Source organism: Scedosporium apiospermum, assembly GCF_000732125.1.
Source record: "Scedosporium apiospermum strain IHEM 14462 chromosome Unknown SEQ_SAPIO_0096, whole genome shotgun sequence".
NCBI lineage: Eukaryota > Fungi > Ascomycota > Sordariomycetes > Microascales > Microascaceae > Scedosporium > Scedosporium apiospermum.
Genome location: NW_015971797.1, coordinates 313398 through 326895, shown reverse-complemented (window position 1 = coordinate 326895; position 13498 = coordinate 313398). Strand labels below are relative to the sequence as shown.

Sequence of the window (13498 nt, the reverse complement as noted above, 5' to 3'; positions counted from 1 at the left end):
ATGGAAGTTCATAAGTACTGTAGATTCGCACAAAGCAAAATGTAGGTCTAAATAAACTCTGCTTTTTATCTTCATTCTTTTCTTGGTGCATGCACGGTCCCTGGTTTGGTCGAGGAGTCGAGTTAAGCTTTTCAGAGTTGCCAAGGTTTGGGAGATCTGCATCTCTTCGTCCTTTCAGCTTGGACGACTTCCTCTCGGCCCGCAGCAACATTATCTCGTCCAGGGGAGAGCATCTTGAACAAAATGAAGGCCCTTTCACCCTCCAGTTTTCTCCTCGCCCTATCCACATACCATTGCCTCTCCTCCGCTCTGCCGTTCGGATTGAATGGGCGAAACCCAAGCGCCGCCGTTCTAGATTACCCCGTCGTCAATATCGTCGACCCGGAAGCCAACGTGCCGGGCTTCTCTGACGGTGGCGACGATGGGGACGGCGATAAAGAGGTCACTATCACACGCACCGTCACTAAAGACCCCGAGCCTCCTGTCACCGTCACACACACACAAATACATTCATCGCCAAAGGCCACATCCACAACCGACGCGGTGATCCCCGTCGTGGGCGTCAAGGAGACCAATGGTCAAAGCCAAGCTACCGTGACAGTGTATCAGAACAACCTTACCCCTTCCTCCTCGAAGAAGTCGAGTTCGACATCTCCATCCTCCACCACCAACTCTTCCTCCTCCTCCAGCACAAGCATCACTACCTCTCCTCTCCCGACGTCCAGCACATCCGTAACCCTCGTTCACCAGACTGTTACTTCGGATCCAGGTTTTGTGGTCACGGTGCTTCCATGGACACCACCCGAGTCAGACTCGGACTGGAACACGCCGTTGAACTCATCCTCTAGATCCTCTACTCAGCTGTTAAGCTCCAGCTCTACGATCGATGATAATCTACCGACTCACACTACAGTTGTTGATTCTCAACCGGAACCAACCGCTTTCTTCCCCGAGTCCCCCAGCTCGAACATTCCAGTCTCCATCTGGAATCCCATCTCGGAACAGACTGCTGCTCCCACCACAATCTTGAAAGCCGAAATTCCACTTTCAACCGGCCTCGCCGAATCGCCTTCCGTCCAATTTAGCTCCGAGATCCCGGCTTGGAACGGAACGGTCTTTTACCGATTTCGTCAGGCCGACTAACCCGCCGGGAATCACTTCAGAATGACACTTACATCTCTCACATTTTCCCTTTTTTTCTTTTCCTTTTTTTCCTCCCCTTTGTAAGAGCAGAATTAGACGCTTCCTTAATCACGGGGTTATGATATGGATGTATGAATACGCCGACACCGATGGAAACGAAAAATGAAAACGAAAAACAAAAAAACAGAAGAAGCTTTATATAAAGCGCAGACCAAGGGCTGGGAAGCGTTGCATACATCGGAGTCATGGATTTGTTTTATTTCCCTTACGGCCATCATCGTTATATAGAAGGCCTTAGACTAGACTACATGGTAGCCACATTGAAGTTTAATGACGTATATTTCTCTCAACCAAGCCTCTATTCCACCCCTTTGAGAATCGTCATCTTTCGGTGATCCCCTACCTTGCATGTCACCGTTTCATATGCAAGACATCTTCAATCTCTTGGTGCCGTCCTGGGAGGTTTTCTGCATGTTTCTCTCAACATCCAACCGATCCATTTCAGCTTGTGATGCAAAGTGGTGCGTTCCCAGCCGCCCAACACGACGCCGGAGAGAGCATTGGACTGGCAACTTTTGGATTCTCGGTCATAATGCTATCCTGGTCTCGTTATCTCTACCACTTGGTAGCAGCGACATGCAGAGTCACACATGAGGCCAAGAAATAATATAAAAAAAAGAAAGAAAATGTGAGAACGACGAAAGATATATATAAGCCTGTGGCAGGTAGACATCGGGATGGGCTAGATACAGTCCATCAACTTCATTAACTTGAAGGGCTGTACGTCTTGAATTTGTCACAGCAATTACCACTTGTTTCTCCCAGAGGAAGGCCAGACTTCCAACAGCATCACCCACTTTTTAGACGTTCATCACTACCTCACCCACGCAGCAGAATGGCGCGATCACGAAGACGACGGACACATTTTCTACAAGCACTGGTATTCTTCTCACTCCTCGCCCAAGCCCCTCGTACAGCAGCCGTCCCACCACAACTTCCGGATGAATTCTCCCCACACTCGCCAAGGGGAGTCACAGCGCGTCAAGCGGAAGGATCAAGTTGCGAGGGATCAGAGGGACGATGGAACTGCATGACAGACTCATGGCAACGCTGCGCATATGGTATCTGGAGCGTCGTGATGCCGTGCTCCGACGGCACTATCTGTTCGCCAGTGGGATTGACAGATGATTTCTTGATTCTTCACTCGGAGGACCAGGGTGACGGCTCAGGTAATCCGCCGACGTCTGGTGGGCAATCGGTGTCCCGAAGTGTTCGGGGATCATTCATTGGTGGGATGCTTTGGATACAAATGGCACTTATATTAATCTAAATGATAATGAGAAGTTCGGACTTGTTGGAGGACCACTTGTATTCTATTATTTAAAGAATTATACTTTAAAGCAGAACTCGAATCTTAACTAAATTATAAGTTATAAGTATTTTAGTAAATAATAATTAATAGTAGCTTACTTAATAATTACGTAACCAAATATAAAAATTTTACTTTTAATTGGCTAACTTAGTAGATTATATATACTTCGTATATAAAGTTATGATAGCCCCTTTTTTATATTTATAAGTTTCATAAGTTTTATAACTTTTTTTTTTCTTTTCTCCTCCTCGCCGTCTCAAGCCACTTTATGGAGACCCACATGCCCATATGATTCAATGCGACTAAACTACACTTAACCTCGACGCGTTTGTGCCGCGAATCCATGAATCGAGAGCCAGCACCGCCCTTCGTCGATTGCTTTGAAAACTGTAGTTTTGCCAGCGTAACTATTATCCAGCCCTTGGTGAATTGGGCGACGAAGCTGCGCTGCGCTTGGGAAGGTGCCAGCGCCGTCTAGAACAAGTTGATGCCATTACGCTAGCAAGTGTGAGAAGGAGCGCTCACGCCCATCGGCTCTTTAGCGCACCTTCATGACCTGCACATAGTTTTGATATTCGGAGCCTCTGAGCTTGCACTTAGGTCGCACTTGCTCTGTTCGACACCTTCTCAGTGGTGGCTTGGAAACATCTCAACAATGAATGCTGAAGCGCAGGGGAACCCGCCCCAGGAATGCAGCTCGTCTGCTGGCGGCATTGGGACGAGCCCTTCAGTTCCTGCTCAGCCACCTAATCACATTCTTCGGCAGCTCGATGCTGGACTTTTTTCTTCTTCGATAACCACACCGGATACGCCTCCACAAACTCATACGCCTGGACCCGAGCAAGGAAATCCCATGTCTACAGGTTCTACTCCAGCTCCCCCTACGGAGGCGCCACCGAGTGCAAAGATCGTATCACTCGGTGTGGAAAAGAATGACGAGAAGCAGCAGCCAGTCCTCGTCGTGGGGATTAGCGCGCCAACGACAAATGCACTACCTCCTCCTCCTGTCCAAGCAGGCTCTAGCGAAATCTCGGGGTCTCAGATCAATCCTGCATCGCTCCCGGTTGTAGGATCCGGCGTGACGCCTACTCCCCCTTCTCAACGTCAGATCTCGGAGCCTCAACGTCCACCGCCTAGCACCACTACGCAGCCTACTCGGCCTCAGTCTATGCCCCCCGTTCCACAACCTAACCTTCCCAATGCAACTCCTCCGATTGCATCTGCCGCTTCTAGAGGAGTGCCCAGCCAAGGGAGCCTTGCCTTCCCCACTCCAGACAAAGGACCGTACACGGCGGAGAACGTTGTGGCTGGCCTAGGCTTCCCGCTGTTGGACGACACCTCTATCCCCGCTCAACTCTTGGCCGATCAGTGCAATGAATTGTACAATGTTATTATCAAGGTCACACCCCAGGCGCTTCGGCGCATCGTTAGAGACACCTGGGAAAGATCACTGGCGGGACACGAGGCTCACCTTTCCTTCGTGGTAAGTCGCTTTCTCCATGTGCCATAGCGCTATTCGCGTGGGGGGCGGGACTAATGATACACGCCGCCAGGTGAACGCGGCGTTGGATCGAGCAACTCTAGGCACCGTAAAAACAACAGCGAAGCTCCTCGGAAACAAGTTTATGAGAATGGCAGGCACAGAATTATTAAGCCAAGCTACCCCTGAGATCCTCGGTAAGGCGGAGGACCTCATTGTTTCCAGTGCACCCGATAGCCTTCTCGACAAGGCCATGAGACGACGGTTAGACACTATCAGTGCGAGGCCGCTGCTAAACATGTTGGCGCGGGCTGAGCGTCTCGGTTATGATGCAAATGACATCATCGAAGATGGTTCTCAGGGAGCACCCGCGGTAGCCAAACCAGCGAAGACGGCAACAGCGCCGCCCCACGGCCAAGCCTCCCTCCCTTCCCCGAATCCACCGGCGCAGCTTTCCAGCGCGTGTGCTCCTCTCTCCTGTCCACTATGCCACCGCCAATTCACTGCCGTGGCCGTGCGGGATCACGTAAGTTTCTTCCATGCGCGAGAGTTGGTTTCATTCTAAGCTGATCCTCCCTCCTTAGCACGTGAGAAAGAAGGTATGCGCAAACCCGCCTACAAACTTCTCCTGTCCTCAGTGTGGCCAGTGCTTTTCGACGAAGTATGGTGTCGACTATCATATTCGGAATGCGGTGTGTGGTAGCGAGCCAGGAACCCAGCGCGGCCGTGATAAGAATCGATCCGGGTCGCCTATCCTCATTTCATCCGGCGAAAGCAGCCCCGTCCCACAACCAGCGACGCTAGTTCCCCCACCCGTACCGGCACCGCCTTACGCACAACCACAATCACAACCACAACCACAGCCACCTAACGCAACACCTGTAATTACCAAATCTCAATATCAGAACGGTATCGGGGCGGCGCGATCGCCTGCGCCCCCACAGAATGCACCGATACACCATCCGCCCACCAGTGCGATCCAGCATGCAGCCCCGGCGTCTCCGGCCCAAGGGGCTGCGCGAAAACCGGCGACTCCAGGGCCTGCGACGACGTCGACAGGGCCATATGACCCCTATGCTCATCTAACTCCGGCAAAAATGAGCGAACTGAATGCTGAGCTCCTGGAAGCGGACCAGTCGTACGGTGAGAAAATGCGCCAAGCACAGGCGGAAATCACAGACATGGCCCAGTTAAAGGTTCGGCTGGATAATCTGAAGAACAGCCTGGCCACTAAGCAGTCCATGGTTCGCAAGAAGTACGGTGTCAGGTTGCGTGAGAGGCGGAGCAAGGCTGAAATCGCAGAGCACCATGCCCGGCTTCTTACCGGCACTCCGAGTGGTGCTACCACGCCAACCTCTTCGGATTCGCACCGCAGCAAAAAAGCTCGCGTGAGCGCGGGTGGAGATTCTCGCCCGACGCAGCTTGACGGCGCCGAGAGTGGCCATCATCGTGTACAGAAGACCCCAGCGCGCAGAACAGCGACGGCCGATGTTGCTGCGCCGTTGAGCCATTCTGGCTTGACGGGGACGCCAGCGGTTCCGGAGAGAGTCGATCCGACTCGCGGCGGCACGTCTTCGTCGTTAGGTAGGCCGCCATCCCATCGCCGCAGCGCTCGTTCTAGTCAACTAGTGATCCCCCCGGCGACCCCGAAGCGCCTCCGGACTGAAGGCCCTGCTGTAGCGACTCCGTCGACATTGAAGTGGCCGGTGAAGCCGCCACGGTTGTCTCAGAGTGCTGCTGGTGGAGGGTCCGATAGTGACTCAGATTCGGGGTCAGACGTGGATATGATTCCCGCGCAGCTCCCACCTCCCCCTAGTCGGTCTAATCGACTTTAAGCAGCACCACAATGCAGAAACTAGCTTTGGGGTTCTTGCAGAATTGCCTTTAGTTTTTCTATTCTGCCTCTTTTGGAAGTTCATGCCCCCTTTGCCCTAACTCCTCTTTGGGCACCATCGAATTGGTGAATATCTGTTTAACTAATCTTCTTCTGATGATTCTTTGGTCTCTATTCTATTACCGGGTAGTGAAAAGGGCGAGTTATCATTTACATGGATGGCGGCGTTTACATCAATGATGTTGATCTTGAATGGAGAATGGCTGGGGTCGATGCTTACATCCATCAATCAATCGCAAAGGAGAAGGAGAAGGCATGGGAAACAGTATTATATTTACTTTGGAGGCTGGTCGAGGGATCAATTAGACAAAATAATATTTGCCATCATTAATACCGATGGCTTCGAAATACAAATGCCGAGCTGTGTACGAATTACAATTGCCCTGTTGCTAGTGTATGTGACGATTCTGTGAGGGCTGTAAGTTATGTCGGCATATGTTTGCCATCTCATTGCTGGCTGTGATGACCAGAGAACGACGTTGTGAGTGTGTCCGTCTAAGTGCTTCTCCCATTATTTCTATCTGCTATTGAAGACCTGGGTAATTTTCATTCTCTACGCCTTAAGCGCAGATTTTGGTACAGCAAGCCTAGACTAGTGAATGATGAAATGTTCAGAGGAAGGTTCTTCTCAACTTCTTTTGCATTTCCACGTGGTGGGTGAAGAGATCAAATTAATTTGATTCATCCCGGGGGCGTCGATGAAATCGGGTCGGGATTCACCGCGGTGGGGAAAAAACCAGGGAAATTTTCGGAGCAGCACAGGATTTTGCGAAGTAAGGTTGCGATTTTCTTGGGTGGAGGATCCGCGAGGTGAGGCGCGAGTTGGGGGGTTGTCGATGGGCTGATGATGGGCGGTGGTGGAGGCGAGAGCAGCGAGGTGGAGGGGGTGGATTCGTCTGATCTGAGGAGGTTGTTTGAGAGGTGGGGAGATGGGGGATCGAGAGCGTTGGTTCGGCTCTTGTTGTGATGCGAGGTTGGAGGTTGGTGGTGGTGGTGGGAAGTCAAGTCGGTGGTTGAAGAGTTGATGGGTTTGATTCAGGTCGGGATTGCGAGACCTTGAACCACGCTTCGCTTATGGGGAAGAGCATCGATCGATGCAGAGTGCCAGATCGATTGATTGTCTAGGCATGACCTGTTTGCCAATACTGCTTCGCAGTCGTCTGCTAACCCCGGAGATCGTGCATTTCTCACCATGATGATATCTGCATTGTCGTTGCTTGAAGAAGGCACAGGCCTCTCGAGTTGGACCGGATTGGGAAGGAGTCGATGGACGCAGGCCAAGAAAAGGAAGATGAAACCAGCCACTTTTTGGAGCCAACAGTTCGATTAAAGTTGAGAGTTCCACAAAACTGCGACCTCAATTGGATATGCACTGCCGAGAGAATCAACGGTGAAATTGATATCAATCAATTGGTTCATGCTGAGTTTGGGGGAAACGCACGAGCTGACGCAAACCCTTCGATTGTTTACAATTGTATTGGCATTCATTGCTTCCGCTATTGCCTGTGCGATCCTGCTTTCTCTGACTCCCAAGAGAGCCCAATGTCATTCGATCAGCCGATCTTGATGTTCATGTTTACCCTCTGAAGGCGAGTGTGTCATTGATCCCGGCTACTGTCCAGTGGCAATACTACTCCAAGGATTATATCGATCGATGGTTGAAAGCCACTCGACTCCACGCGGAGCGACGAACACGCCCGAGCCAGTGAGTCCGCGTCGATAGAATAGAGCCGACACTCATCACTGCCCACCGCTCGCATTGACGCATTTCGTAGTGGTCCCAGCCTCATAGACCACCCGCGTCGGCTCCCACTCCCAGCCGCACGAAGTATTGGCCCAATTCATCAGACACTTTGCCATAAGATGCCGCAAGTACACGGAAATCTGCCTGGATTGAGGAGAGAGGAGCGCCGAAAGAAGTGGGACTCATATCTCTTGGAAGCGAGATGCTGCTACAATCACTAGAAGAGGGAAGAGAAATCGGAAAGCACTATAAGAGAGCAGATGTTGATGTATAACTTCCCAGCCCAGCCCTGCCACTTTCACCCGTATTCCGAGGACTGGCTGCACAACTTATAGACAAAGAATGTTTCTTCGGCCTCACCAACCACGCGTGGCCAAGTGAGTCCTGTCAATACATACAAAGCTAGGCTGGCGAGGAGGTCTCCTCCCAATCAATACAACCGGTCGCTAGTCCAGTGTACGCCATGCCATACTCGCTGCATTGACGAGCGAACGCATCAACAATAACAAACAGCATCAATAACAATATCAATATTATGCGCGGTCTCTACATTATCAGGCGAGTCTTGTCAACCACCCGGGGACCCATATCAAGAACGGCTCCCTCCCACCATCGAAGGGAACATCGAGCACTTGGCCCGGAGAATATAAGTAAATGAGATCGAGGGTTTCTGTTTCCAGAAAAATTGCCCGCCGAATTCGAGAATAAACACCGAGTCTTCATTATTACCCCAATCTCAAAAGGGATCCTGGGATGGGCCACCGTTCTCATTCAAACCAAGCTGCTTGATCGTCCTTCCACTTAACCTGAAACCAAGCCTCCCGTTCTCAACCAAGGCAAATCGCCCAATTATCCCCTCATCGTCCCCGCTTGCTATTATTTGCATCAAGAAACCAAAATACGACCCTACAACGGCTGCAACTTGAGATCGAAACCCCCTGCGCCGTACTAGTAATAGCGCGTTCGGGGCTGGTTTAGTGGGAGAGTCCGCCGGTTGATCCCTTTTCTTAGCGCATCCTGAGGTGCCATTGCTCACGTTAAGCCGCTGGCTGCTGGTCCAAGGTCATCCTGCTGGTGTACCGCTACAAGCACGAAGTATTGACACATACTGGTCCTCAGTCGAGTTGCTCCTTGCCATTGATGCAACTCACCATGGCCCGGCAAAAAGCTCATGATCCCCCACCCCGGACAAGTTCACGAAAGGGTGTCTTCTACTACAACTACAGCCACCAGTCTACAGGCAACGGTCAAATCCCCAGCGTTGCCGCCCAGGAAAAGCCTGTCCTGCGTGGGTCGGACCTGGTGAACCTCGGAGAGACTGACTTTCAGCAAACCCATCAGCAGTTTCGAACGCCCAAGGGCAAGGGTCTGGGCATCATCAACAAGTTTTACAAGCCGCAAGTACGCCCGCCGTTGGAAACTTTCGCTCTTCCACCGACTCCGGATGAACTGTAAGTTGAAATCTCATAGACTTTCCCCTGCCAGCAGTTTGTTTATTCTTGTTCATTTCTCCGTCCGTTCGCCCACCCTTGTGCATAGCTGGCGTTACCCCCGCCCATCGTCTCAGTTGCAATAGACCCGACGAGTGTTGGTCCATTTATGGTGTGTTTCTTTTCTCGATTCCTTCCATTCCGCCGTTCAAACCATTCTTCTACTGAGGATGTGGGAAACATGAAACCCTCCTCAGCTTCGGCTCGCCGCTTTCCTCCTCCCCGTCTCATTGGGCTGGCCTCAACGTCGATGTTAGACCCGGCAGAGCGGCTCCGGTCCTGTCATTAGGATCTCGCAACCTTTTTGGCGATTGATGACCAGACATACCACCTCTCTGGTTCAGGACTTTTTCATCCGTTGTGTGGTCCCCAGGCGCATGCATGTGCGCGTCTGAGAGTGTGGGATGGCAGAGTGCCACCCTCTCCCGTGCGGTCGCACGTCCTTTTTGGATCCCAGATGATGGATGGAAATAGGGTCTGGCCAGGGGTGATAACCCCAACGAAATGACGAGGGGTCCCGCAGCTATTGCCAGGCCTTGACTGCTTAAGGAGTCAAGGTGGACCTGCGGTTGTGTCAAGGTTGCACTGGCATCGCATCCCCTCCTTCCCTCTCCGCTTCCCTCCCTTTAATTGAGTGCATGCGGATTTGCGCATTTTAGTGCCCCAAATTTGGAAGTACAACACCCTTGTACCCCCGTCGACGGCTCCTTCCCCATCACGGACGAGGAATAATAATATTGCCCTCGTTTCGCGTCTTATTGCGGTTTGGCTCCTCAGCCCATCCCATCAAATTGTCCCCTTGCCTATTGTTTGTTACCCCATTCAGATCCATCCTCCTTCTTTGACGTGTTCGTTTCCCATGTCAAGCAGACCGGTTCAAGCAAGGAATCAAGCTTGATTCGACTACTTGTCACGTTTCTTTTGTCTCGCATTGACTGTGTCTTTGCCCCTCGCTCCCGTCTCATTGCTTCTTCAATCGCTTTGTCTGGTCCTGGAGCTCCCAATCCAAGAATTCAGGAATTTGACACTGACTGCGCCCCATCCATCGTTCACCCCCTTCTTCCAGAAGCCCCGACGAAACGACCCTTCCATCCATTCCTCCCCCTCTCGAGACGCCAACACAGCCGCGAGGTCGAACGATCACCCGCAACAACTCGACCTGGCGTCCAACTTCAGCCGTCTACTCTCACAACCCCCTCGTCACCGCCGACTTCGCAAACCTGGCGACCTACAACTATTACGGAGCCGGCGCCGAGGGCATCTCGCCGCCGAGCTCGCCTGATATTGGCACTTCTGGACAAGGGTGAGTTGAACGCAATTACGATCCCGTTCCTGCTTCCTATGTGGCCATGCTGGAGTCGTTGGAGTCGTTGGAGCCGATATAGCGGCCGAGCTCGGGAAGGAGGACATGGCCATAGGTTGTCTGTGACCTTTGATAGCTAGGTGTGCCAGGTACCGGGCTCAATGTGCGGTTGGGTAGGAAGGCGCGTGGTTTCCTTTTTCGTGAACCCAAGAAATTACCACCGCCAGATTTCGGAGACCACTCTATTGGGAATATGTAGTTGGATTAGTGCACCTTCCTCATGCCATTGTTCCGGCAACACGCCGTGATGGCGATGATCCCGGGTTAAGATGTGCTAACAGGGATTTCTTCTCGCAGACGCGATGTCTCCCCAATCGATGAGCTCCCCGACAAGTCGGGCTTTGACCAGCAGCCTACGAGACAAGCCTCGACATCCCAGCCTAAGAGCAACATTCCCATGATGCGACGCCAGCGTCGACAGACTCAAGAGGCCGCTGCTGCCACTTTGAGGGAGACGAAATCTAGGGAGCGCTTGCGAGACCGTAGCCAACAGCAGCAGGGCGTCTCATCCGATGCCGCCGCAGCCTACCCGGGAGGACCCAGCACCCAAACCGCCACGGGAAGGCAGGTATTTAAGATGGCGAAGGGTCGTGAGATGAAGTGGGATGCTATGACTGGGGAACCAACTTTGGGCCCCAAGGGCTACTCGGCTCAGGTCAAACCCGCGGAATACGCCCAAGAGTTCGGAACCCACAGCAACCCCGCTTCGAGCGCGTTGTCGAGATTACGAAGTGCCCAGAACAATTTTAGCGACAAGGTTAGGAGAATACGAGGCGGCGAGTCGACCGGCCCTTCTTCTCCTTCAGGAATCCCCACGAGATCTGCGCCTCTCAGCCCCGAGCCTGAACCGCGTGTGCCAGAGCGGTCGCCGACAGCACCACCAGTCCAGGTATCAGCAACAGCACGACCGCCCCGGAATTCGAGCCTTACTGCACGGCCTGAGTGGAAGGGTGGCAGCGGCCGAGTCGCGCTTGTCGACCCTGTTCACGACACTCCACAAGACCCGCCTCTGCACATTCCTCGGAAGAGCAGCAAACGCTCGCCAAATGTAAGCCGAGGTGCGCGTGGTGGTCCTGGCGGCCCACTGTCGCTTTCACCTGTGAGCCCCTCGGGATCTGAAACATCATTGAGTCGACCAGATGACCCCACCACCACCACAGCCACTAGAAAGCCTATTCCCTCTCCCTTGGCAAGCCCAGACCCCAGCATATCGACTCGAGCCCCTGGGAAAGACTACCCAAGCCCACCCAATTCGGGGTCTGCCATTCCAGGATCTTATGCGACGGGTCCCTCGAGCCCAATCCAGCCAGTAACCGGATCCCTGCCAAATTATCGCTTGGACTCGGCTCCCGCCACTGCCGCCCCTGCCCCTATCCCTTCTTCTACTATTAATATCGATGCGACAAAGGCAATTCGTAGAAAGCCTGCGACATCGACAACGGCGGCTCCGACAACCTCCTCGCCGCCAACGGCTAGCAATGCAGGAACAACAGCGACGAATCGTCCTCCAGCCCACCACAATCCCCACTTTTCGACAGCATCGTCTGTGTACTCTCAGTTCGACCCCGCGCCGATAAATTACTCCAACGTTACAACGAACGTTAGCAACATCACCGTCACGACCCATAGCCCCGCCTCGGGCCCCGCGACCCAGCCCGCGGCGACGGTCGCCGAGGATAATTGGGTTCAGCCTCCTTCTCGATTCAGCGTCACCACATATGCGACGTCTGCGCACACCGGATCGCCCAGTCTGTCAATCGACGCCGATCGTCCTCCTATGCCGACGCCTCCCCAGGCCTTTTCCCAGCTGCAAACCACTTCCTCGTCACCCAGCCGAAAGGACAACGTCGTCATCACCATGAATCAACCATATATGTCGAGTCCCTACACGACCTCATCGCCAGATCGAGCCAAGGCAGCTAAGCCGATGGGACCACGCGACGCCATCCCCAACTATGTGCGATCGAATACGTGGGGCGACTCTGGCTCTTCGGTGTTCGGCAACGATGGACGTCCGGGCTCGGTCGCCTCGACTAGCAAGGCTCTCCCTCCCGCTCCGCCAGAGGCACGCCACGGCAATGACCGAGTAGGCTACCTCAACGCTCGTCTCGAGTCGCTTGCGAACCGACGAATCAACATCAACAGGAGCATCAAGAAAATGACGGAGATGATGCCGACAGACAACCTCATGGCGAGCGATGCCGTGCTCAAGAAGCGCGAAATCGAGAAGATTAAGATCGAGGGCCTCAAGCTCGAGCTTTCCGAAGTGCAGCGCGAGGAGTATGAGCTGGGGTTGAAACTTCACAGGGCCTACAAACGTCAAGACCGCGAGGCGGAGTTTGAACCCACGACTCTCTGGGTTCGCAGGGCTGGCTCTTAGGCGGCGTGAAGGAGTGCGTGTGTACACCTTGGCATCTAGGCTGTATTTCGTGTCCTTAATGCCATGCAACGACGGGGACATTGTTTTTGTATACGACGAATCAAGGGAAGATTGACGCAGGGCCAGGTGAAATTTATTTGGATATCCAACCTCATTTTTTATTTACTTTTCTTGGATGCTTTTCTTCTTGATCTTTGATGCATCTTCTTACCCTCGAAAAAGCGGTTGGTGTGCTTTGGCCCGAGCGGAGGAGTTCCGGTTTCTCTACCTAGTTTGTTCAAACCTGACGTGTCTAGGAGAATTATTTCATTTTATCTTCTACCTTTCTTTTTCACCCTTCCTCTTTATATCAGAGAAGCGGCATGGAAGGCCAGCTACAAGTATAGATACCTCGATATGTCTTAGCCATTTGAATGTACTGTTTCATTTGTGGAATGCCTCTCCCTTCTAGCCCCAGGTGACTGTCCGTTTCTCCACTAGTTGCATCGCTCGACAAAATCCGAAACCGAAAGACTAACGTGGACTTTCGGTGCTAGAACTCGCGGTGGCTTTGGAGTAAATATTCGAGCAAACTCGACGCCCTAGCGGCTGGGTGCAGAAGATGTCGAGGTGTTCATGGCTCCCTTGCCACA

General features: G+C 52.8%; 2 protein-coding genes and 1 pseudogene across 2 annotated transcripts; all 3 read left to right on the top strand.

The window, feature by feature from the left end:
- Positions 1 to 243: 243 nt before the first annotated feature.
- On the top strand, positions 244 to 1143 carry SAPIO_CDS5050 (annotated as a pseudogene; the record flags this gene model as incomplete).
- Positions 1144 to 3170: 2027 nt separating this feature from the next.
- SAPIO_CDS5049 (uncharacterized protein) lies at positions 3171 to 5830 on the top strand (the record flags this gene model as incomplete). Its single annotated transcript, XM_016787451.1, has 3 exons — positions 3171 to 3998; positions 4069 to 4521; positions 4580 to 5830. The coding sequence occupies 3 exons, from the start codon at positions 3171 to 3173 to the stop codon at positions 5828 to 5830; spliced, it is 2532 nt and encodes an 843-aa protein (XP_016642953.1).
- Positions 5831 to 8785: 2955 nt separating this feature from the next.
- SAPIO_CDS5048 (uncharacterized protein) lies at positions 8786 to 12866 on the top strand (the record flags this gene model as incomplete). The annotated part of the gene is made up of 3 exons (XM_016787450.1): positions 8786 to 9084; positions 10190 to 10426; positions 10784 to 12866. The coding sequence occupies 3 exons, from the start codon at positions 8786 to 8788 to the stop codon at positions 12864 to 12866; spliced, it is 2619 nt and encodes an 872-aa protein (XP_016642952.1).
- Between the last annotated feature and the right edge of the window lie 632 nt (positions 12867 to 13498).